This window comes from Dermacentor albipictus, chromosome 10 (genome assembly GCF_038994185.2).
Source record: "Dermacentor albipictus isolate Rhodes 1998 colony chromosome 10, USDA_Dalb.pri_finalv2, whole genome shotgun sequence".
Classification (NCBI taxonomy): Eukaryota; Metazoa; Arthropoda; class Arachnida; order Ixodida; family Ixodidae; genus Dermacentor; species Dermacentor albipictus.
In genome coordinates, this window is record NC_091830.1 from 10,599,274 (window position 1) to 10,626,696 (window position 27,423).

General features: G+C 43.2%; 1 protein-coding gene across 1 annotated transcript; it reads right to left on the reverse strand.

The window, feature by feature from the left end:
- Positions 1 to 698: 698 nt before the first annotated feature.
- Positions 699 to 27,423, reverse strand: LOC135917881 (venom metalloproteinase antarease TserMP_A-like). Its single transcript, XM_065451493.2, has 14 exons — positions 27,267 to 27,423; positions 22,014 to 22,180; positions 20,494 to 20,586; positions 19,621 to 19,744; positions 13,015 to 13,062; positions 12,672 to 12,823; positions 10,996 to 11,067; positions 8,521 to 8,645; positions 7,873 to 7,922; positions 6,208 to 6,316; positions 4,736 to 4,867; positions 2,886 to 3,036; positions 1,730 to 1,840; positions 699 to 972 (listed from the first exon to the last, which is right to left on the reverse strand). The coding sequence occupies exons 1-14, from the start codon at positions 27,313 to 27,315 to the stop codon at positions 931 to 933; spliced, it is 1,425 nt and encodes a 474-aa protein (XP_065307565.2). The 5' UTR covers positions 27,316 to 27,423; the 3' UTR covers positions 699 to 930.

Here is a 27,423-nt window from a genome sequence, read left to right on the forward strand (position 1 = left end):
TTTAGAAAGTTTTCATTGCTGTAGCAACACGGAAAGCTACCAAGTTGTTGGCCAATTTCCCGGGGTGGTTGTGCAACTGACTTAAACGTTCTACACCTACAGCTGGGCTCTCCAATGTATTCTGCATCGATCGTGACAATATGTTGCGCCTGTGGTACATTTCTCTCGTTTGTGCATGATTATCAGCACTAAGTTGACAGGAATCCATGAATCCATGAAGCTAACGCGTTCACGGAGTTCAATATCAACCACAAGGCCTTCAGACGAGCCCACGCAAACTAGTTCGACAGCGGGAAATAAGTTTGCAACGACATTGTTGGAATATTCGCATAATACAGAGCTACGCATCTTTATTTGACACTTTTACAGCGAAGATGTATACCTTTACCGTCCAAGGCAATTTTTGTGTCGTTGTTGGCGTGGTTAGCAAAAAACTTCCCTACGTGGGGCGATCTCGAATATAGTGCAATACCAGGTCGACCCACGGCGGAAGTGAAGCAGGCGTTAAGCACTCCCCATACGTGGGCTGATCCCGAAGATACGGCAATGCCGGGCCGACCCGCGGCGAGGGTGCAGTTCGCCATTAAGGGGCCTACGTATGTATCTTCACTGGTCATCCTTCACAAACTGGAAGAGCACCGAATTTTTTTTTTTTACTTTGCATACCTTGAAGAATATCTCTATCGAAACCAATCGAACAAGCAAGTAAGTAAGCTTTATTATGGAAGCGCTACCAAAGCCCTCGAATTAGGTCAATCAGCAGTTGGGAGGCTAGCTGCTGGTTGTTCCTGGATTTCGTGATTGATAAAAAGCCTCGAAATAACAATACAAATTGGATGGTAAGTCGCTGTTAATGATTTATTGCTCGAGAAGCCGTACTCCTGGCTATGTCCTTACAGGACATCGACGCAGCATACTATTTACCGTGATCTATTTCCAGTTGTGAAATCCACAGACTCCTCTCCTGCACGTCTGAAAGAAGAAGAAAAAATATTTAATTTTCTCAAAAGTGCTGCTACTAAAGCATCACAAGAAAAGGGGTTAACCGAGGGGCCCGATATTTATTAATTCATATCATGCGAAGTCAACAGACACCAAGGAAAACATAGGGGAAGTGACTTGTATTTCTTAATTGAATTAAAGAAATTATAAATTAATGACAATAAAAGTGGATGAATAAACAAGTTGCCGCAGCCGGGGAACGATCCGACGTCTTCGCATTACGTGTACGTATTGCAGAAACATTACAGACATATTTGTCCCGTTGCGGGAAATGAACCCAGGGCCAACGACTTTCCGGGGGGGGGGGGGGGGGGGGTTCCTCTACCATGTGAGTTTACCAAGAGGCTAGCATGATCGCATCGCGAGGGCGAACTTTTCGACAACTGGAAGCACAGGGACACTGAATATGGCAAATCAATTATATAGAAGCCGATAAGGAGAATGAAGGTTCGTGCAAGATAAAAATGGTAGGGGAGCTTTCACTCGACGAAACTGCGTAATATGTGCATTGCCCATGTGGCGGAACACGAAGCGGCTGAGAGTGACCTCAGATGTCGGCTTTTGTAGCTTTTATTTTCCTTATGGCTTTTCAGGATGCCCTGTTTCCGTAAAAATTTTTTGCCAGGGTAGAATTTTTCAAATTCATGAACTCGCTGTGCGTGAGCTCTAGAATTCGAATAGTTCCAAGCTACTGGGTGTCGCATTCCAAAATAAGCTACACACTTACCTTTCTGTAGGCACAAGCCATGCCTTCAAGTATGCGCACTTGCTGGCACATTTTCTGATAGCCAGTTATGTAGCAACAGTACATCTTACACTTGCTGCTAAGCTCCAAAGTCTGAAAGTATAAACATAGGTACAAAATTAATGTTCTGCTTCGTTTATTTCGTCTCCGTTCTCGTTTTCATGAATTCCAGCGTTTACTTGCTTTTATTTATCTTTATATCGTACTGTTGTGAACTGTACACACGTTGTTTGACAGCTTGTGTCTTGTAAAATATTTTAGGGGACACGTTAAGCTTCTTGTGTAGCTTTTAACCCAAAATGACCATTCAGCGTGCCTACTGGAAAATAAAATTGGTTTGACTGGATGATTTAAAATATTGTCCCCTTTTATAATAGCATATTAAAAACCACAAGATGATTTCCTTCAGCTAACCTGTCGTTAGACAAACGCATAAGTTGACCTCATCAAAATATCCGTTATTTTAGGATACAGTGGATCATTGCAGTAGTAGTTGTAAGATACTGCTGTGGAGCTGTGCAACATTATCGCCTGGCTCAATTCATGACTGTTGTGGTAGTACTGCACCTGGGACAGAAGGCAAAACAGATTCCACGGGCGGTTATAGCAATGTTAAGCTTTTAACCCTAGATTACTGGTAAATAGCAAATGGCAGTCTTCGAAAATATTGTTACATATAGCGTGGATGCCAATTTCAAACATCATAGTTGATGACTGAGTGTTCCTTTAGGAGATATCTTGGCTTATTACAACATGTAAGCACTTCTTGAATAGCCAGGCAGTGATAAGGCCTCAGTGTGATGATGCAATAGCGTCGTATTAAGGCTTTATGACGAGGTTTCAGTGCAAAGTAGTGATAAAGTGTCACCTGATTAGTTGATTTTAATTTGCATGACGATGAATTTGTTCTTATGATTGCAAAATAGCACTGTGATTGCTCTGTGCTGTTAAACTTTCAGTATAGTAAACTGCTGGGCTATTTGGTTCGACATTTGTGCGAAGGGGAGCGTTGAAGTTGTACGGAAGAACATAAAAATACACAAACAAGATGTAAGACAGATAAGTACTCAGATGAATCCCTATCTGAAGTGGTTTATGGAGAAATGACTCAACGAAAGTTAATTTTTGAACTGCTCACCTTCACTGGGGTAACCGTCCTTCCGTGTGCTTTTTCCTTCAGGATCCTTCTGCAGTAGTAGTCCTCAAGCACTTTCTGGCCTGGAACTTCTTTGTGTGGCTCCATTAGGTTTGTGGAGGAAAGCACACTTATACAAGTTGCTGAAAGCTTCCTACAGAGAAAAAAAACTAGGTTTGACTGCATTCTACAGCACCATGAGTGAATTGAACGATCAAATCGATGTGATGCCCTTTATGAACGATTAGAATGGCAGAAAATTAGAATGTTGGTAGGGATCCATGGTTTGGAGATACTGGCGTAAAAGAAAAACACGTACGCAAGGGGAAGCAAAGGACAACACTCCTTTTCATTCATTTCGTTGTGCACGAGGCTTTACATACCGTTGACCCTTAGAAGTGAACGAATGCGGTTTTGTACAAACTGGAATTAAAATTGATTGATTGATTGATTGATTGATTGATTGATTGATTGATTGATTGATTGATTGATTGATTGATTGATTGATTGATTGATTGATTGATTGATTGATTGATTGATTGATTGATTGATTGATTCGTTCAATCAACGAAGGCGTTGAAGCTGACTAGCTTTATATCTCGAAGTCAAAACAGCGCGAAAGCGTGGGACGAAGTAAGGACACGGTGACACAGTGCTTGAGAAGTCGTGAATATTATGGCCTATTCAAACAGAAGGTGCTAGTGGAATTGTAGACATTCGCTGTTACAAAACTTGAGTTTAATGGTAAGAAAAAGCGATAAAACAAATGGTATGATAAACGAACGTGTGACTGCAATCAGCCGCTGCTGATGGTGTCCCATCAAGGATAAATAATCGCAAGTTATCCACTTCTTCCAGTATTTCCAACATCAATTCAAACCATTAGAAATACCGTAAACATTTCGATTTCGATCTTGCACCATATTATTGAGTATTCTTTGTGTTTTGCTCAACTGTTGGTGGAATGGAAAATTGTAGTTGCAGTGCCGCTCTCTTGCTTTAAGGCCACCTCCACATCCTGAGCTTAACCCTTTCCGTGAGGCTAAGAAAGAAAGCTGCCGAACATCGCCACTAGGATTCGAACTGTTGGCTATATGCAGTTGTGAACTGATCACACTATCACGCAGCTTAGGCACTCATTAATATGGGCGGTGTCCTGCGCTCAACCCAGACTCCGAGGACACTGGCGCGTCTCTGCCTGCATTTAGAAGATCGCAACGGGCAATAGCGTAGCTGACGAGAACGGCGCTGTGTACATCACGAACGGCTCAGCAGATTGTAATGGAATGCCAAGGTATTCGCTTAGCGAGACCAGTAGGAAACGTTCTCTTTCCAGAAGGCTGGGACTCAAACTGGATGGAAGCATTAACTGGTCAGCAGTCGAGATGAGCCAGACACATTTACAGTATTCGTGGAAATAAAGCAGCGAAGAGTTTGATGGAACCAGAGTCGTTACAGACATAGGTAACTATACAATATAGAATAACGGCCTTAATGAATAAAGAAGGAATCGCGGAGAGATAGGGCAAAATGCTAGATTGCGACAGATGTAGTAAAACCATCCTACATTAAGCAGCCTAGATGACGGCTGGTTGCCGTTCTGTTTCAACGAAAGTTGCCAATAAAAATCATGAGCGTTATCTTTTTCATCATTATCATCATCATCACAATTTGTTCATAATATAACGGAGTCCCCTTTGGGAACCGCATGCTGCTGTCGCTGTAAATGAGTTCGGAGCAGTAGGAATCGCGCGAAATCTGCAGATTTATTTTGTGGTCACTGACATCTTTCGTTCGCTAAAGCTAGCTACGCTGGTTTGAAACACAAACGTCGAAATATTACAACAACCTACCTCGCAGTTTTCCTTATCTGTTCTTCGCTGCATGGGGAAAGCCGGTACTTATTCGTTCCTCCGTCGACGTAACTCATGAGGTAGCCCTGGGACCACGGACACTTGGGGGTCAGGTCGTGTTCTGCACCCAACCTGAATGACAATATTATGGGTCACTTGTATTTTTTTTTCATTGACACATGATAGGAGGTGGTGGCACACAAATATGGCGCGGGCTAAACTTTGGCTCTTAAACATGTGCTAAAGTCACATGTACAGTTCTATGTATTTTTGTGCATAGTTTTGTGCGAGAAAAAGCAGAACAATTAATGCGCATTTGAGGACGTTATCGCATAGCAGTCAAAACAACACCATGACATTGCAAAGGGCCTCCCAAAGCGACAGTGCGAACATCAACGATATCACACAACACGGCGATAGTAGAAAACAAAATACTGAAAGCAACAATCTGAGTCACAATAATAGCACATGCCATACACGGCACCAATACAAATGAAGAACGCTCTTATAACTAAAAGGTTGCTTTTGTAGTATGCGTTAATGACGCCCAACAATGCCACTCTCCAATAAATCTTCGCTGCTATTTAATCATCCTTCTACAGCGAAGCTGTATGTGGCTAACCGATTTCGTCCGTCCATCCATCTGTCGCTTACTCCTCCTGCACAACACTAGGCGCATGCGCGAAAGAAAGAAAAGCAAGTTAAACTCAAAGAACGACGATAGTGGTGAACACAATCGGCGATCGTCGAAATCTGATCTGCGGAGCAAGCGCGTTGGCATGAGCGATAAGACATCGAAGGTTCCGGAATGATCGCTCGTGCCCGCGTCTCTTCCGGAAAGTACTACACAATTCGCGTCGCGCATACAATGAGATTACACGAGATTCGGTGAGAACAGACGACGGATAGAACCATCGATAACATTCGAGAAACTTGCGATACACGCAGGCGCGTCCTGTGCTGATCGATAACGTTTAACCTTTGCTAGCCGGTGAAAAAGTGGTAACCCGAGGAAGACAAACAAGTACACATGTCAATGCCGCCCGTCTAAATATTCAGAAATACTTTAATTAACCGTCAGAATTAACCCAGTGATTAACACCGGGGCCGCACGTTTCAGCGTCACTGGTTAACCATGTGTACGGAGTGATTGGACGGCGGTTTTCTTTCGTTATTCTTGCTGGCCGCGAGTTCTACAAATTCTTTAAGCTCTTGACGTTCTACGGCCTAATGTCATTAAAGACAGTTGAGGTTGGTGTTTTGGTATTTCATGATATGGGCACTGTATCATGAAAAAACGCCAAAACCACACTGCGGAATTTCAGCACGACCAACTTTTGGTTAAAAAAAAGTTTTGTGCAGCCGGTGCCCAACCGTGATTAGTGAATAAAGCTTCGGTCTTTTCTATCTAAAGTTTATCTCGGCTTTCAGTACACACTCGTTCTTTCGAACTAAGCAGCTGCTCCACTTACGTATGCCCCAACTCGTGGGCCATCGCGTACACCCCGTCGTAAGAAGTAGCAATGTCTTCTCCCTCAGCGACTCCGTGTTTAGTGCAGACAGCGCCGACGTATGCAAGTCCTGCGGGTAACAAAATGTCCGTGATGTGACGTCAGTGTAGCGTTTTCCAGAGCAACGGCAGTAACCAACTTGAAGTTGCTGCAGCTATATCGAGCATCAGTGCATAAAAAAGATGCAATCTGTGAGAAAAACAGTAAATTGAACAGTGCACTTTTGTCGCAAGTTCTGCGGCGCTTATGTTAAAGCTAGTGCTATATACAACATTCATTCTAAGTGTATGTGCCTTGTGAACACATTGGCATCATATACTGTAATGTGTGCGCTAAAGTAAGAAGTGAAAAGGTTGATTAGTAAATCATGTTAATAATAATAATAATAATAATAATAATTTTTATTGCCATATATGGACAGCAGTAGCCAGCCCGCATAAGCCAACGACTTGCGTGTTGTCTGGGCAGTCTCAGTGGTAGATGTTCAAGTTATAGCCCATAAAATATAGTTAAACAAAACGTAAAGTAAGAAGACAAACCATAAGATAAAAGGAAGGTATATTCCCAAATAAACAGAACACATTAAGAACAGAGTACACGTTTGATAAGCAAAAACAATAAACATGTGCCAAAGCTTTAAAGAGAATTAACCTTCTCATTTTGTTCGCATAATAAGAGAACATTTCGGCAGCAGAGTGCGAACGTCGCAAATTGTTTTGTCAATAAACACGCACTTCCAATAGGTTTTTGTTGATTGCTCGAATTTTCTACCGCAAATCTAAATAACGACGCCATTTTCTTGTGCATTTGTTGAAGACAGCCTGCAGAGCGAGGAAATAGCGCGTTTCTTATCATGAATGTGTGCCGTACTTAATATGCTAAGTTGGTATTCAAGTTCAGGACCACTATTGTTTAATTTCGACGCTATAGAACGGCGACAATCTACAAATTACTACAGCCTATGGAATCTCCTGCGGTTACACGGAAGCCCAATGGACCTCATATTCATTCATTCATTCATTCATTCATTCATTCATTCATTGTTTCTATATTGTGAAAAGGGACCCAGTAGAACAAACATCTCGATGGCCTTGCAATGCCGGAGATGCAGCAACAACAGAATTAAGAACATGACAAGTGAACTGAAAGAATAAAAAACACTCTGTGCGTAGATCAGTTGATGCGTCATGCCGGCGTGACATCGCCTCGAGTGCTGTCAACAGTAGTCGCAATGAGGCCAAAAGCCAGCATGTACGGCATACCGGCCTACGGTATGCCGGTATGCCGTACATACATACCGTATACATACATACCGGCATACCGGCATACGGTACGCCGGTATGTAAACAAACGGTATGTTTGTTCAAATGGGTCTTGATTTTTCACGAAGTGGAGATAGGTGGATACGCTACACAAGAGGCCTATCATGATTTCAATGCGGCAGGGCCAGGAATCATATGGCTGCCTAATGATGAGGTGCTGTTTCTCTGTATACAATAAATGCAAAGCAACGCTAGACATTCAAAATTGGAATGCTGCCTCTACACAGAATACAAAAGTTCTAACCATGCCTGACATTAACTATATAACAAAGTGGTCAAACCAAAGCACGGCCACTCCGCTTACCTGCGACGTTTTTCTTCAGCACTCCACCTTCTACGCTGGACAGGTCTAAGCTGCAAAACATGTGCAAATATTGTATAAAAGCATCACGCCTACTGTTACCGTGAGCACTTTACGTATAATTCGATTCCTTAGCAGAGTTCCTTAGCCGAACAGAAAGCTGGGCGAGTTCTTCCACCCTGCAATCACAGGGCGAACCTAAACGAAGAACATCAAGTAAAAATCGCTGTGCATGCGCCTTCTAAATGCTCCAAGCGTCCTTCGCATTGTCTCTCACTGTGATTTCCTAAGATAGAAGCCCCAAGGAATCACCCCACTCTTTCTTCCTTTATATTGTGTTGCGCGGCAATTGCAAAACCAAAGGTTTCCGTATGCAATAAAATGATTCCTGTCATTTTGTGGGTATTTCCTGCACAATTTCTGCCTTTCTTATAAATATTACATATAAAATTCGTGTAATATTTGCAAAAATAACGCGAAAAATACTTGATATTGCACGGCATCCAAATTTTCACAGCAGAACTACCCGCCCATAAGAACGCGCCAACCGCTTATTTTCACATTTACAACACAGTGACTTACAGACGTGGACCACCGCTTGACTTTTTTTTCAGCGAGAAAAATTCGAAAAATACCTAGGCGTTTTCCTACCCGGTTATGAGGTACACGGCGTCAGGATTATCTGGTATATTTCCTTCTTCGTAATATTGTACCAATGCCTTCAAGGTTCGACTCGCCTCAAGAGTGCCTTGCACGAGCCTGGCAAAAGGGTCAGTCTGCGCAGTAAGAGGATGAGAATAATGTTCATTTCAATTTTATATTTAATTTTATAGACGTAAGACATACAAAGCTTCCAAAACTAGTCGGACTCATATCCGAGTTAAGGTAACATAGATCCACTGAATCAGACTCATTTTCTGTGTATAATCTTATCGTGCTTTCTGTGTGTAGTCAGATCATCTTCGTCTTACCTGATGGATCCACTGCGTCTTAAAACAGTTATTACTGTAGCACTAGCAAGCAGGTGGAAAAGCACGTGTTTTACATCAAATTTCGCAACGCTTTGAATTCAATGAATAAGAAAATGACACCATCACTAAATGAAGAAGCACCAGTATTTGGTTTCGCACTGTAATCGCCGTCTTCTAAAGCTTTTGGCTAATTACAAGCTCAAACGCAAACATTTGCATCAAGAAAGTTATGGCCACAGTGGCCCCTTTAGAGCGTTGCACCCCTTATTCGAACCATGCCAACTATAATCAGGTGGACATGGTTACGTTGGTGAAAGAGAAATACTGTCATCCACCTTGCTGTAGCACGATGGTACAAGAGAAACCCATGCGCGTTTCTCAGAAACAAAGCTTCGCAGTTGAAGAATATTTTGCCCTGGTGCAGGAGTCAAACCCGGGACCACCGCCTTACCGGGGTGGTCGCTCTGCCATCTGAGCTAAGCATGAGGCTAGCATATCGCAGAACGAGGTTGAATTAATCGACAACTCGAAGCATTGGGACACTAAACATAGCAAATCAGTTATGCGGAAGCCCGAAATGTGGGGGAAAGTTCAAGAACGAGAAATATGAGTATGATCGCCACGGTACGGAGTATGTCCCGGGTTCGAATCCCGCTGCAGGAGAAACTTTTCTTTAACTGCAAGGTCTTCTTGCTGAGATACCCGTACTTGTTTATTCTGTAACTGCGCGCTACAGTCGCGTGGGAATAATATTTTCCTTTCGTGACCATGTAATGGTCAACGATCGCTGTAAAATTTAGCGATCGAGTTTCAACAAGCTTGTACGCAAGTGATCAATTACACATTTCCTTATTAGTGCATTGACCTCTGTAATGTGTGCGTGTTTGAACCCTTTTCACAAAAATTATGTAAACAACATTGTGTTTGTATAAAAAAAACACTACGTTTTATCTGTCGCAATTACGATAGGAGCTCCTCACCTTGGAACTTTTTTAGCCTGAAGCTAATCCAGCTGTAAACACGTGGCGGCATTAAACGCCTAAAGATCCTGCATATCCTACTTTTCTGGCCATGCTGTACATACTTAGATAAATACTGTACACAAAGCTTGCTGAACTTTTGCGCACCCGTAGGTCTCACAGCCTGAACCTCTTAGCATTTCAGTCAAGGAACGACACGTAGAAACACATTTTTTTCTTTAACTGTGAAATGTTAGAACGTTCCTGGAGGAGTTGGTTTAATGCTATTAACACATTTTTTTATGTCCACTTGATATGCGATCTACTTCCCATTCCCGCAGTAGCCTCAGGAGGTCCGCAGTGTGAACAAATAAGTAAATGAATTTTATAATAGTCATACTTGTAGCAAACACAAATAGTATAGTGAATTGGAAAACGGCATGAGGGCATTACCTCGACGGTGTGATAACAAAAAAAACTTTGAGCTTTCTCCTACGCCGCCATCTTGCATGTTCAGCACAGCGGATGCCACATTCATAGAGAGGGCGCGAACATCGTGTCTTCCCACGACCCACATTTACACGCGACATATAAAACTTACTTTGAAGTCATCGCTTCTCTCACTGATCGGGCTATTCCGACACAGAGCATAAGTTTGCTCGCACATTCAGCACACACTAGAGGAACATGTTCGCAACCCGACCTCATTCCTGGAGAGGGTGAATCGCTGTCACTAAATTTTCGCAACAACCACAGTGCTAGAGACACTTCGTCGAGCACGTCAGAAAAGACACTCTGCAGAACCGAGTCAACGACTGTGCTAAGCAGCTCCGCTTCGATGTCTTTCTTCGCGTGAGGTAGAAAACCTTGTGACACAACTTAACGGGTGTTTGCATAAGCAATGTCGAAGATAGCGCTTCACTTGAACAATATTGTACACGGCGGTTCGTGTTATCTGTGACATATTTTCAGTTCTCCGTTCAGTCAGACGCATGAATCAGCAACAACTACTCCAAATTTGTACACTTAAGCGCAGAACGGACATGAAGGTTTGGGATTGCCGCGGATTTAGATGGCGGGACTTCGGCTTGAACGGAGGCCGTGTGCCCAACTGGCGCAAAACAAAGATTTAGCCTGTTCAAACACAGACATTCTCACATCTTCCCATTCTCTTGGAAGGTTTTCGGCGTACTTACCTGACTGCGTGTTATTCCGACGATGATAAAGCTAATCTTAGGCGCAGACATGTCCAGATACCGTAAGTTCACCTAGAATAAAGAATGCTTTCATCAATTATGTTAGTAAAGCCGTCGCCAGTACACGCGGCCTTAAAGGTATTTTTTTTATGCAAGGAGCAAAACTCATTTTAATTTGAAGTACTGCGAGCGCCAATACGTCAAGCATGGAGGGACGCAAAAAGTAAGCTGAGCAATGTGCTAAGGCAACTGTATACATAACTCCTTGCGCGCCCTTCATGCAAATGAAATAGTTCCCAGCAAAAGATTGAGAATGCATTGCGGAACAAAAATTGCAAATATGCGCTGTTTTTTATTGCAATATGGATAGCGGAACAGTTAACTGAATATGTAACTAATCAGAAGACTTGATTATGTGCTATATTTCGGCCTGAAATAGTCTCCACAAGCACTTCCGGATGCGTTACTTGTTTTAAGTAGTCCATCTTCGTTCCCACTTCTCTTTTTTTGTTTCGCTTTAGTCGTTCATAATAACCATAGAGTTCCAAAGGAATCCGAACTGGATTACCTTTTGTGACTGCTTTCTTTGCAGGTCTACAGTTCAATTAAGCGGCTTTTGCCCAATCGTCTGGCTGTCCAAGTGCACAGTTATGTTTTTCTCAACAAAGTTGCTGTATTTATTGAGCTGTTCTTTTAATGTATATCGAGCATGCAGCAAATTTCAAAGCATGGTTGACCACGTTCGAAGTAGATCTTTCTATAAATCTTTTAGTTATTTCTCTGTCTTTGTACACTTCCTGTTTGCGCTTTCTGTAGGCTTTCTTTTTTTCCACTGTGGACATTTTGCCGGCACGTTGCCTACATTTTGTCGGTATTTTGCCACCCTATTTCCTTTCTGCTTTTCACGTTTAATGATAATGAAAATAAAAACGATTTGCTCATTCAATCGTGTTAACGAGCGCATAAGTTGTCTCACTGAAGGTGAAAGTCCCCTATTTCACTCTCATTTCCAGTTCGTAACCTATGAAGCGCCCATAAGGAACTAAAAATATGAGATTCTAAATAAAACACTATCTTCCAACCATGACTGTAACTTGCCTTTTTTTCTTATATCTTCTCACACGGCCGACTATATTCAAAGAAATTCAGAGGCCACCCACCCGCTTTGGCGGCTAAGTGGCCACGGCGTTTTGCTGTTGAGCCAGAGCTCAAGCGCGGAATCAATTCCCAGCCGTTATGGTCGCATTCTAACCGGGGCGGTATGCAAACGCAATCAAGTACTGAAATTTTTGGATATTTTAGGTTACAGATCCTTGCAAGCAGTCCCAATCATCCTTAAACCGTGGGTATGGAATCCCTCGCATAAACCTGTGGCTTTGACACAGTAAGCGCCATGTATTATTGTGTTATCCACTCAGAGTCACGTAAGGATGGGCATTTATGCATTTCACCCGTGTTCGAAAATTAGGCTTAGGAGGTAGATCTTCCTTTAAAGTGGCTCAACTCAATCATTTTCTCCTCTACGCACGAGTGAATGAATACGTGCACCAGTGATAACGACACATCCGTGAAGCGTTGATCTTTCGACTCTGTGCATGAGTAACGTTCTTCTTCGCTGAGCTGACTAAGGTCAACAAGCAGTGGCTGTAAAATACATTAAGGTAACACCTGCTTACCGCATTCATCATGACAGCGAAGTAAGCAATTAATTCTTTGTTTGTCCCGAAGTGCTTCTGGTGCTCCTTGTCGGAGACCACATGAACCTCCACAACGAACTTGTCAACGTTCATTGCCGGCTTAGGTGTTGTCCTTCTCACTACGTAGGGAGCTGAAAAGGGTGCAAAAAAGTAAATAATTTCCCGTGTCCTTACACGCTCACGCGTAAGTTTCTTGCATGTGTCTTTTAGAGAATGATTTAAGTCATATATCTACAGAAGGTGTTCCCTTCTCACACTACCGCGTCATTATAACTGTGACTGCAGTTGCAAGTGAGTAGGATGCCACTGCAAAAGTACTTACGAAACCCATTGCCATAACGATTCCAGTATGAGCGTCGAAGCTTCTGCTCTGAAAATAATAGACGTGCATTTGTGGTGAAGAACGCTTAAAATTCGTGTAAGGAGGCCAAAGTCACTAATTAAACATTGGCGTCATAGCAGTAGGGAAGCAAAATACGAAAGGAAAAGGGGTTAAAAAAAGAAGGCAACGTAATGCAAAACAGACAATTTCTACTAACTTTTCTCCGCTGTGTGACACAATGCTTTTGGATTTAATGCAACCTCTTTTCGAAGGGATATCGCACATTGTGACACTTTTCAATCAGAGCTATCTGTCATATACAGAAAAGACAATGCCACTGCCAACGGAAATTTTCACCTGAAGTCTTATTTTTGCGGTCACTTGGCATGCTAAGCGCAGAAGAAAGGTAAAAATAACGAGGGGGATGTCATGTTGCTACAATGCCGTTTTAAAGGCGATGCGTATAATAGTCCTCCATTCATCAGATTCCACTCAGTCAAAGGGACAGTCGTGCACTATTTCAGTGGTTAAAGGGGTATTCACACGGGGAAAGGACATGTAACTTCTCATGCACCACTTGACGACGTTACGCCGTGTTAGTTATGTTCTATCAAGTTGCGCTTAGCAAAAAACGGCATTTTGAATTTCTTGTCGTAGTTCTTTGGGAATCTGTGTTTTTCACCTTGCACTTTGTATTTACTAAGCACTTCGCTTCCATTCAATGTTGCTTCGCATGATATTGGTGCATTTAAAGGAGGAATTTGACTCATCCTGTCCAGCTATATAGCTTTACCACAATGTTGCATAATACCCCATTGCTTCATTGAGTCAAGTGCAATTGTTTTAATGCGATTAGCATTCTTTGCCTACCTCAACCGTATTGAGCCTCTCTCTCTCTCTCTATCGAAAGGGGCACTCCAAAGGGTGTAAACTGTTCTATGCTGATAACGCGCGTGCCGCTCGTTACTGGAAAGTACGGGGCTCGCAGCGTTAAAGAAAGGAAACGCATCAAGGCAGTTAGCGATTATTGTTGTGTGGCAGAAGGGGCAAGCAAAAGGGTGTAACTTTGCCTAAGAGTGCACTAGGCCACTCGTGATCGTTGCAACGTTGACATTCCAGCTTTGTCGTTCAAATGTGTTGAAGCCATCATCACCACTCCCTTCATTTTCGTCATACATTCGTCGCGCATTCATTGTCATACCCTCGTCGTGATGTCGTCGTGGTCAATCTGTTGCCGTCACTTCAGCCTCGTTATCCGACTCTCGTCCTGACGTCATCGTTTGACCATCGCGTGTCACACCACCGTCGCCATAGAGTCTTCGTGATACAGTGGACGTCACACTGTCGTCGTCATACATTCGTCCCCATCCCATTATGCTCTTATTGCGGTCGAAAATTTCCGTATATATTTATGCATGTGCATATGTCACGCCTTGCTATATGACATGAAGTATGTGCGGGTTATGCTGCCACAACATTATATCGCTAAAGTTGCCCATAGCTTGTCTAACATACTTTACAAAGTTATTCTTCGGAATTTTGACGATGACAGCCCACAAGCAAATGTCATGAAAGAAAACACTGACAGCGCATGCCTTTTATGTTAAACTTCATTAGACTTAAATATGAAAGTGCGAAACAATAACAGAAACCTGAAAATTATGGAATTTTTCGGCGTGGCTGTGCACTACTTTTGGGATCGGCCCACGCAGGAGTTCGCGCTTCTACGAGAAAGCTTGCTTTCGTGCATAGCGTTCGCCGGCAGCGATTTGCGGTAAACGTTAAGGTTACATAAGCTGCAGTTGCTGGAAAGCGTGAGAAGCAGTGAGCGATCTTTTAATGTCATGGCGTTCCACTCTTAAAGGCGATGCTTATACAGACACCCCGCGGCGCGACATAGCTTTCTTGTGAATAATGTTATTGTTTATTCATAGCGACAATGGAGAAATGGCCAGAATATAAATCACTGCCTTGTGCTACATAACTCGTCTTTTTACAGATCTCTCTACTTAAGACGTTCTGTAATACAGCACTGTACAAAGAGTACCTTCGGGGGACAGAAAGCGTGAGTGTCGTCTTCACTATTTATTCTTTTCATCAGGAGCAGATGTTATGTCTGTCAAAGGAGCTTCAATTGCTGGACTTTCAATTGCTTTCTCCATTTCAAAATCCTACTTTCTCGTAAGGAAACTGTACGACACATGCTGCACTTGCGCAGCGACAGCGCACAATGAGTCGCCACCCCACCATACCGTCCACAATGGCGACATACGTGTGTCTGTTTGCGGCGTGAAGAACTTTGTAATTTTCCATCCATTTCCCTTGGGCAACTGCGGCCGAACTGTCACATAGTCATCTCAGGGGTCATTCAAGGCAGCGCTTCATTCCGCAGTGTATCGCAGCTGACAAGACACTTTCCTCTTTTCACATTTCAAATGCCGAAGACAATAAGGGGCAAGACGACGGTAACGTGAGCAGGCGGTGAACCTAATATTTATCTTCAAATGACTTCCCTGCGGCATTTTAAACTAACGCCTCACGAGAGCGAGGTCCCGGTAAACCCTAACTGGTTTAATAATCAAAGCCTTCGAACAAAAGGCATCGTACAGAGAAGCACGTAATCAAGCAACTAACACGATGGAAATACGCGTAAAAAATACGGAAAACTTGGGAACACAGCCAATTGAGGCGAATACCATGAAGGCCGAATATCAACTGCAGTTTACAGAAGTAGCGAAATTACGCAGGCACCTGAAATAAAAAGACACCTACAAAGACACCTGCACCTGCAAACTACGAAGGCACCTGCACACTCACCAATGAAAAGTTAAACCAGAGAAGTCACCGTCGTGCTACGCAATTTAACTTGCCCGCCTCTATTCTAGGTTATTCCCTCAGAGTTTCCAGTTTTCATTTCACCTTGTTGCCAGCTCAGTTTTCATTACGAAAGATCTAGAGGTCGAAGTCGGTACCTGTGCATCTGTAGCTATCAAATGTCCTTAATCAAGTTCAAAATGCGCTGAAGAGCAATTCTAGCTAATAACAGTGACCTGCATGTGCGATCAGCAATGCGTGAACGAAACAAGCCTTAGCCTGGAGACAACGCTTAAGCGAGTGGACTTGTCGAAACGTTGTCTTCGGGTTGAGGTTTCGACTGCCTGACCGCAGTGTTCACAACGTCAGATCTCATTCTTCCTGCGAACGCCTTGTCTTGTGCATACGTGTACATGAGTAAATATGAGTAAATCAGCCGCCCAAACAAAATGTCTCCTGCTCCTGTTCCAACTGGATCGCAATAAGCTGAAATAACAGTATATATAGTGCTGTACATATTATCTCAATTGCTCGGGGAGAGAGCAGCAATGACAATAAAGCTGTCCTCCGTCTCTCTAACATGAACTAAAGCTTTAAAAAATTTGTCATCTTCATCGGCTTTCAGGTTAACAAGCAATTAGATTTCGTAAGAAATTGTTATCGAAGGCATTAACATTCATGACTGCTAAGTTCTTGTGGGCTTCTTAACTGGGCTTTTTGGTTATTTCCGTGGGCGATCTCTTCCGTGATAATTTTCGCAATGGCAGCCTTAGTACTATACTTATTGCGGACCGACAGAGTACAAAAGCAAGCTTAAATAGACAAAAAGAGGCTTGTCGTCTTCATATACACCCCACGGCGTAAGGAGCATGCAGATCAGAGATGATTAACTAGGCAGGCGTGAAGCTTAAGTGCGTGATGGCAAAAAAAAAACATGTGTAAACGTAGTAAAATAGAATCGAGTGAAAAGTAACGTGCATCAAAAAAATTGACTGAGAGGTAATTTTCGCAAGTGAGGGAATACATAACAAAATGCGCCAGTGACCACAGTGCAGGGAAGGCATTCGAAGAGATTTACTTCTCTCAGGTATCGTTTTCAATTAGTAGTATTTGGTGCCCACTAACTGGATGCCGCAAATATTATCACAGGTGCGGAAGCCATTTTTAATTATGTGATTATTTATGGGGAAGGACACAGCATTTTTTATCAATGACATCATTAGCGATCATTGTGTACACAAAGCCGCTCGCCACGGTGATGAACTGCAGAATTTTTATGGAACGTTGGTCCTTTCACTCTTCATTTTTTAGAACTCACTTTGTTAACTAGTGTGGCATTCTTATCAAACTAAACATTATGAGGTTTTAGGAGCCAAAATCATTTTCTGATTATGAGACTCGCCGTAGTGGGGAACTCCGGAAGTTTGGTACACCTGGGGTTCTTTAACGTGCAGCTAAATTAAATACACTGGGGTTCATTTCGCCCCCATCGAAATACGGCCGCCTTGGCCGCGATTCCATCCCGTGACCTCGGGCTTAGCTGCCCAACACCATAGCCTCAAACAAAAGACCAAAAAAAATGTTGTCCTGCAAGCCTCTTCGGTGGAAAAAGACCACTGTCTCAATTCATACGCCATGCTCAGCCGCTCTTCTCCATAAAATTTTCTCACATCTTTTTTTTTTAATTCTACGCCTTCTATTCGTTTCTTCTCGTTATCACCTTCCAACACCGAACGCTTTTTTTTCTCTCTTTTGTCTTGCATCTGAATGCTAGCTATCCCAACTGCTCTCTCACTTCTAATGCCGAAACTCCATTTTGTCTCGCTCCATTTCACCTTAGTTCTGACTTCCTTGGCCTTTGTCCCGGCTGTACATATTTGACAATATATCTCGGTAATCCGGCGTCACCCACTTTCCCGCCCTCTCCTGCTTTTCAGCAATTCTCAGGCTGTTTCAACGCATGTTGGTGCCATCTGTTGCAACTAGTATCATCATCATATTCCCTGAGGTCAAGAGGTCACCATAAATGCAAACTCTTCTTGCAACAAACACATGAGTGATACTTTGCCATCCTTGGCGCTGGCGTCATAGAAGCGACCTTTGTTGTGATGCATCAGCGTCCGGCTCCTGTCACCATGTTCACATTGATCGGGACTGCTTATTTTGAGATGAGATGACCCAATGATCAGGCTATCTTTCTTTAGGTTGACTTTTAAGGTTTTCTTTTGAACGCATGTCTACAAGTTTCCGTTTACGAGCCTCCTTGCTCACAGTGACATGATTCACCCCTTTCACCACTTGGCACCAGTTATATAATGTGTTTTGTCTTTCATTATTGTCCTTTTTGCCGCTAGGTGTGTGTTTCACACATCAATCACACAGATAGCCGAGTTGTTTACCAACTGAAACAGGCAGCATGACTATTATATATCTTAAACATGTTATGTAATAAAGACTATTATATGGACCATATCCAGTATGCTAAGCTCTCTCGCCTATATTATTACGTTCTTACTAAATTTACACCCAGCGTTTGTGGTGCATCTTGTATTGCTTCAGTGTACATGCATTTTTCCGTGTTTCTACTTTCCTTTGTCCGTGTCTGTGTCATTTGTTTATTTACTATTTTCTTTTATATTTCTTTGTTTCCTATCTTCTTCTCTTTTCATACCCTCCTCCCGAAAGAGTAGGCAGGTGTTGTGCCCCTCTCGGTAGCAGTTGTCAGCTTGCTACCTCCCTGTCTACTTTGTGTTTGTATGTTTTGATATCTAATAATAATAATAAAGCATGTATAACGTACTCCAAAACACTGTCTACTTTCTTTGTTCGTTGCGCTTGCTAACGACATTGTTTCTTGGTTATTGTGGGTGCTAAGGAGGGACCAAGTATTTTCCGAAGCCATGATGTACCGACTTTTCTCTTGGCCACTTTCACAATATGTAACTGATTTGAAGAAGAAATAAAAATCAATTGAAGTTGCAGTGCTTTCAATGTTGTAGGTCGGGCCGCGATACAGAAGCCAATGTCCGCAAACGCTGATGTTAACATGTCTTGTCTTTTGACACTTTCCTTAGACTTTCTTTCAGCTTTGTTTTCTTTCCAATTCTATATATACATTTGCAGCACGCAAAGCGCATACTCAACGAGCGGCTCACCTTTTGGCTTTCTTCATGTCCTCAAATACCCTCTTTCGTGATGTTATGGCAATATTTTTAGCGCTGTAAAATTAAGGCGTAAGCTCGGGAAACTAGAAGTTAGTTCATGATGGTGTTTAGTATAAGGTCTCAATAGACATCTTGCATAATGTAAACAACCCTGTGTGCATAGTGGTTTCCCGGCACCATCGTGAAAGAAAGAGGTGCGGGCTAGCGCAGGACGCTCGTGAGATGTTTAGGGGTCGCGCGGGCGCTGCTGTACATGTCTCACTGAATTTGCCACCGTGTTCCGACATACTCCTAGCGTGTTTGCTGCAAAACGTGGCCCTGAGAACGCAAGCTTGGTTCTCCGCAACGGGATAGGAAGAATATCTTGGCATGGGCTGCACTTGCGTATGCGCTTGCGACCTACAAGGCATCGTTGGCTACTGCAAAGCGAAAGCGGTGACAAGGAGAGGCCATCATTGCAGGAGCTACTACTGTTGTCTAGTCTTACGTTGTTCCTGATTCGATGAGAGCAAATTACAAGAACAAGAGGGAGGCAAAGAAAGAGGCGCAGCATGCTGCGATATCTTATGTACCGGCCACATTGCATTCATAACGGCTGGCTGAGACCGGCGGTAAGAAGAATGCTTACCAGTTTTCAAGAAATTGTCTTTGATCTCGTCAACTTCGTACAGCTTATGCTGTATTTGACCCAGCGATGAGCGTTCGCCCTCTGGTAGAGGCTTGATTCTCAGCCTGTTGTTGATGACTCCTTCCTATATTAATGATATGAAATTTATTGAACGCAAAAAGCCCATCGTAGGCTCAAAGTCTTATAAATTCAGAACCTGCGATACAAAGAGGCACAAGTTGATAACCATAAATTTTACTTTAGTAATTACAGAATTGGTAGCGCAGTTGGAGAATGGGTACCAAGGGAAGGGAAGTGGGGCAGCCGATGTGAGCGAAAGTTACGTGGCGTGGTGGAAATGTTGATAAATCAAATAAAATCCCCTTATTATTTTCCAAAGTACAAATTGTGAATGGATGCTAGAGCAAAAAGCTGGTTTAACCAGCTTGACTAGGCTGTAGCCATCGGAATGAATACGCAGCTTCAATATATCGTCATTATTAAACAAATACAAAGAAACGTAAGAGCATATTGTAAATGATATCCGCAAGTTGAATATGTTACAAACTAGTATGATAATTACACAATAGTGAGCATAATATATCGGTAAAGCGGACAATGATAATGAATATATCAACAAAATACAAAAGAATGCAGAATAAAACGGTAAGAAACGATATAGTTTATGCAAACAACTGTGATCACACAATAGTGAATCTACGCTAAAGGTTGCAGCCACTGGACAGAGTCGAATGACACAAGCCAGGGGTAATCGTACATTGCTGAAATAGTCGTTTGTCCTGCAGTGTCTATGTGATAGACGTATGATAAATTCTGACATAAGTAGGTCCCTCAAGTTCCAAAATCTAAGCAGAGTCGTGCAAAAAAACTTACCACATGCATTGCGCCATTTTCATGTTGTATCATCACGGAGGACTGGTGGTGAGTATCGTGGTACAACCTCTCTTGTATACCAGATGTGTTTACCTGTCAAGAAAAGCCGTTTTCTCTATTCAATTCAATGTCACTGAAGATAGCTGGCTGTAAAATGCAATATTGCAAGAGCCTTCCTTTTATGGTTGAACAGAACATTGTCTTTGTTAGATAAAAGAAATTCACTGCGCGAGAATTCTCACAACCCCTCTAATTTCAAAGTCGCATTGTGTGCCGGAACATAGTCGCATTGGCAAAGGTTAATGTGTGCAACTTCAGTTCCACACCAGCACCATGGATGAAAATATCTTAAGAATGCTAGGTTTACAGAGCGAACTCTGTTCATTTTTTTGTTTCATAATAAATAAATAGTCCACCGCTATCACATCGTTCCAGCGCGAACACACTGTGATAATCTCGGTTTTCTGTAGACTTGTGCGTTTTGCTTTTCTGAGTAGCTGCTTATATTCTTGACAGGATTCTCATTCCCATGGTCCATCGCGATAGTCCAGTGGCTATAACGCTGAGCTGCTGATCGCGACGTAGTGGATTCAATCTTGGTCGCGGCGGCCGCATTTAGAAGGAAGTGAAATGCAAAAACGCTCGTTTATACTTCGATTTAGGTTCTCACTAAAGAACTCCAAATGTTCGAAATTATTCGGTAGTCCCCCCACTAAAGCGTGCCTCATAATAATATCGTCATTCTGGCACGTAAGACCCCAGAATCATTTTAAATTTCTTACTAATGAAGGACAAGGTCTTGATCGCCGTGCCCGCTAATCTCGTGCTTGTCCCGATGTGTATGCATTGTGCTGAGAAGAGAGGTAATGAGCAATTTCTTTGCATGACACCATGTGGAAATGAGGTCGATTCCAATACGCTGAGCTTTGTTCTAAATATAAGCAGCAAACACACGCGATGTCAATGCTCCCCCTGACAGACCGTTTTGACTTCATTGAGCTCATTGCGTAGGAAATTTAATGCGAAAACAAATACACAGAATTAGCCACGCGGGAGCGCTCAGTAATAAGTGTTTATTACGAACTAATGATGGTGATCAATATGTTATTTCTTTCCAACGCGTGCGCTAAATAAACTGCGATCACAAATCGACAAAAAGTCCCCATGCTACGCACGCGCCACAAACTAGAGTTTACACGAAAAATTTTATTCGAGTGCAAATGAAGTGACTTTTGAATGATGAGCTCGCTTTAAGACTTTCATTTATAAACGTCTACAAAGCCTGATGCTGTGACTAACGCTACTACGAAACAGTATACAGTGTCATCAGGTCGAATTTTTCTTCGACTGCAGAGACTTCTTGCTGAGAAACATGGGCTTCCTTTGCGCGGGTACGGTAGCGTAGATGGCAATTTTCACTTCCATGAACCTTCCTCTACCTTGCGGGCTCCCGTATAATTAATCTGGCACAGTCTCATTTAATATAGCATTAGTATTCAAGCGACACACTCTGTGCTTACCGTGTCCAACTTGTAGTCTTGCTCAGTAGTCGTGACAACCAACAGCTTCTCTGCCAGCACAGAGCTTCTTTGGAGATTTAGTGTTATGTCGTCATTCAGCCGCAGAACCAAATTCGGTGCAGTCATGCGTTCTTGCAACATTGTAGGATATACTAGCCATTCCTTCCCTGCTCGAACAAAGTGAAAAGACAGCATCAGACAGTCAAGCATCAAAGCGCAAAGGGAAATAAAGTTTCAATTGGCTGACCACTTACTTTTTATTATAAGTGATTTTATTATAATTGACAACAATAAATAAGATCTCAGCGATCTCAATGACAGCGAGCCGGAATAATGCAGTTACAGTAGCAAAAACAAACAAGTGTAACGACAGACTTGAAACAGCAATAGCAATCTAAATAGTTTCTGCAAAGTAAAAAAGAAATAGCACGAGATGAAGTGCAATAAAGTTATTGCAGTAATATAGCATCTGCTTATTCAGCGCAGTAAGCTGTATCATAGGATAGCTAATAACATAAACAATAGCTGCAATGTAAGCCGAATATGTTAGAATTGGTTTGTGCGTTATATTATACCCTATAGAAAAGAAGTTGGCGAGAGATTAGATAACACGTACTTTGAGAACAGGTGCTTATTTGTTTTGTTTGTTTTATTATAAATTGAAGCGGTCTGCGCTGGACGCATGAAAGAAGACGAAGGAAGGTGCTAGGGGAGAAGTGAGAAGGAAGAAGTGGGAATAAAATGGCGGACGACACCCGTCTCACTTAGATGATGTCATTTCTGTTGCCGTTCTAGTTAGGAACGCTACATTTTGGCGCAGCCGACAGTTTTCGAAGACCAGCGATGCGGGTGACGTTTTTCGTCGACCAGGCGTCATCAGAGTCTGTTGTGTTCACCCGATACCAAGTGCACGGTGAGCCAGCGACGGACCTTCCTCTTGAAGTTAGTTCTACCGCGCTGATCAACGTGGTACTGCAACAAGCTGCAATCAGCCGCCAAGCCCTCGTGCAAACAGGATCGGTGACAGTGAATCTACAACTGCAGACACTGAGCGAACTCGTTCTGGAACCCATACGACGTGGCACCCTCAAAGAGGAAACGCCTGCCGGGAAGGTGAGCCTAGACTTGAGTGTTATGGAACTGCAAAGGAACATTATACAGCAGATCGAAATAATGAGAACTTTCGTCCAAGTGCTTAGTCGAGAGCAGTCAGCACGAAGTATTGTTGAACCAGATGTTTTTGAAGGAAAATCGCAAAATGCACACTACTGGCTGTGTTTTTTCGAGTACGCCTGTGACAAGAATCTGTGGCACTCCGACGACACAAAGATTTTGCATATGCGCCGCTATTTGGGCGGTATAGCCAGAAAATGGTGTGACGTGCAACTCATGGATTATGGAACAACATGTTGGGAACTGTGGAAAAGCAACTTTTTAGGGGCTTTCGAAGGCAACGCAGTAGAAAGATGGGATGCGGCACTGCGGTTCAGTTATACAGGTGGCTCTCTGCTTGAGTACTGTCTTGAGAAGCGTCGCCTGTTGTATTCTGCAGAACCGAAGCTGTCGTCTTCTGCTGTTGTAGCTTTGATAACGCAAGGGTTGTGTATCGAGATCCGTTGTCATGTCCAGCTCAAAGGTCCAAGAACGTTTGATGACCTTCTGAACTTTCTACAGACCTCAGTGCCAAGAATTACATCGAGAAGACAGCCAGATGGTAGAACAGAGCAACTTGATTCCAATCTAGAGTCGTTGCCGTCAACTGAATGTGAACACAGCTTCATAAACAAATCTCTGGGAAGCGTAAATCATGACTGTGAGGATGGTGAAGAACCAATTACCGCAGTTCACGGCAACCTACTTCCACATAATCTGTCTACCGTGCATCACAAGCCCCAGAAAAAGAGCTTCAGTGAGACAGTATATTTGGTGTCGTCAAGCTTATTGTACGCCCCCATTAAGGTAGATGGCATTGAAGTGAAGGCTCTCGTTGACAGTGGAGCTTCGGTATCTATTATCAACAAGACTCGAGTGGATGCCAGTCGTCTGCACGCTGGTAGAACATTGCGTGTCCAAGCCTACGATGGGTCAGTGACCATGCATAGCGAATGGGTAACCCTGGCTATTGAATTTCAAGGAAATGCTATTACCAGTGACGTATTGGCCATTCCCAATGTCACCTACGATTTTCTTTTGTCCCGTCCAGACATGAAAAAACTTAAGATGAACCTCTATTGGGATGACAAGGTAATGGCCGAAGACACGATAAGAACAGAAGACCCTGGTGAAGAACCTAGTGTATCAAGGCTAATTTTTCACCACGAAGACATCAAGACTAAGTACCCAGAGCTTATATGCATAGGAAGCTACCCTCCAGCAATGAAATCCCATGTCGTTCCTTTCGAGCTCGCAGATAAAACAGTGGTTCGTAGAACCCCCTATAATATGTCCAGAGATAAAAAGGTGTGGCTGAAAAAGGAGTTGCAAGAAATGTTAGACGCAGGTATCATCCGGCCTTCTGTATCCCCATTTGCTTCTCCTATCACTGTTGCACCTAAAGAAGACGGGACATTCCGCCTCTGCACAGACTACCGGGCTCTCAATCGTCAAACTGAATTGATACCTTATCCAATGCCGAGAATCGACGACATCATTGACGAAACCGGTGGTTGCCATTGGTTTTCACGAATAGATCTCTGCAAGGGCTTTTGGCAGATTCCACTAAGTGAAGAAACGAAGAAGTACACCGCGTTCATAACCCCATTTGACTTGTTTGAGTACAACCGCCTACCATTTGGTTGGAAAAACTCCCCTGCGTGGTTTCAGAAGATTATGACGGACATTCTGAAACCTTACCTGGGCACATTTTGCAATGTGTACATCGACGACATCATCATCTACTCAAAGACAAAGGACGAACACCGTAGTCATCTTTCAAAAGTTCTTCATGCCCTCGGTCTTGCCCAACTCAAAGTCAACTTCAAGAAAAGCGCGTTCTTTCAAGATACCGTAGTATTTCTTGGCAGGGTGTTTGATGGACAGACTAAAAGCACCAAGCAAGAATCGGTAGAGAGAATCTCCAAGCTGGTAAAGCCTTATGATGTGCACTCCCTGCGCGTTTTTCTTGGCCTTGCAGGACACTTCCGGGCGTTTATCAAAGACTACGCACTGAGAACAAGGTGCCTCACACGTTTAACTCAGAAAGACGTGCCTTTTCATTGGGACGAGAAGTGCGAAGCTGTCTATCGTGAGCTTGTAAAACTAATATCGTCGGACCCCATCTTGCGAATACCGGATTTTTCCTTGCCTTTCGTGCTGAACACGGACGCATCACATTATGCTACCGGTGCAGTTCTATACCAGAAGCCATCCAAACAAGCTGATCAAACCAAACACTACGTCGTGGGGTACTACAGCTATACCCTGAAACCCGCCGAAATCAATTACTGTACCACAGAAAAGGAAGCTCTGGCCGTCTTAAAAGCTGTGCAGTACTTTCGTACTTACCTGGAAGGTGCCAAATTCATACTTTTCACGGACCATCAAGCATTGACTCAACTTCTGAGCATGGCCCAGCCAAGAGGCCGCATTGCTAGATGGGTGAACTATCTGCAACAATTTGATTTCGTAATTTCGCACCGTCCTGGCCCACTCCTCACTGACGCTGACGCACTATCAAGATTACTTGTACAGGAATCAAGCAATAATCCAGATACAATCAATCATATTAAGCTATGGGAAGGTACAGAAGAGCTCCAGTTTATCAATGGAAGGTATCACGTACCACCAACTATGATTCCAAGGATTCTTCATCTATACCACGACACCCCTGAATCGGGTGGACATGATGGCTTCTGGCGCACTTATAAGAAATTGCTCATGAGATTCACATGGCCGGGCATGAAAAACGACATCAGCCATTACATCCGCACATGCCACCTCTGCCAGGTGAACAAAGTTAAATTCAAGCAATCGACAGACGTTATGACAAACCCTGAATATTCAAGCATCCCGTTCGAAGTAATTCATTTGGACTTCGCGGAGCTCAAAAAGAAGGGGGAAGGAGTCAAGCGAACGCAAGCTTTCTTGCTCTCCATAGATGAGTGCACACGGACGATTGCGGCTAAAGCTGGCAAAGAAGACGCAAACAGCGTAATAGACCTCCTCAAAGCTGAGTGTTTTAAACACACAAAGACGCTCGTCTGCGACAACGGGCCGGCTTTTCGGAGTGCCAAATTATCAAAGTGGGCCCAGGAGCACGGCATCATGATAAAGTATTCTTCTCCATACCACCCGGCAGCAAACGGCCTAGCGGAACGTGCCATACGAGACATCAAACAGTATCTGAAGATGTATCCAGACTTTGCCGGTGGCTGGAAGTGCTGTCTCGAGGCCGCTGTGAAGCATCACAACAGATCATACACCACGAGTTTAGGCTGCAGCCCTCATTTTGTAACTTCAGGTACAGCGCCCATACTTCCTGCAGATCGTGAGCTAGGTCTCCTAGAGAACCTCGAACTTGCGGAAGTAAGGAAAACTGTCAAAGAACAGGAGATCTACAAGCGCCGCATGAAGCGAAACTTTGATAAAAGGCACAGTAGCGAGATACCGGACATACAGCCTGGAGACTATGTCCTTGTAAGGAAAGGAGCTGTGCCCTCAAATTCAAAATATTGCGGACCATTTCAAGTTATTAAGACTGCATGCCAGCATGGAATATTGAAGAATGTCTGGTACGCCGGAGCCTCGGGCCAAACGGAGTGCGCCGCTATTGGAAACGTATTCAAGTATTACCCCAGGAGGTGTAATTAAAAGAAATCCGGAAGAGTGAAGCGGTCTGCGCTGGACGCATGAAAGAAGACGAAGGAAGGTGCTAGGGGAGAAGTGAGAAGGAAGAAGTGGGAATAAAATGGCGGACGACACCCGTCTCACTTAGATGATGTCATTTCTGTTGCCGTTCTAGTTAGGAACGCTACATAAATAAACAAAAACAAATAAGTATACAAACAACATAAGATGTGGGCATATACTAAAAGCTGTTTAGAAGTATTGCTGAGTACTGTTATTCTCAAGAATGCACACGCTAACAAGCATCGTTGGAGAATAAATTGGAGGCAACAAAACAATTGAACGTCTAAATCATTGCTAATCGACATTGATTAAAATAATCCCTATATGTTATACAATCATTTTAGTCATCAATTCCCATTTCATGAGAATGGCGAAATTTCAGTCAAGGTGCAACTGAGGACTTACCTGCGTGGCAGCACCGAAGAATTTGGAGGACCACGACAATGCCGAGCATTTCTTTCTCTGTCTTTTTACTCGTCCTAAGTGGTCAGGCACGCAGCTGCGGTGTTCAAGCTCTGCTGGTTTTACAACATTCAATCTTCGATATATAAACAGTTATCTC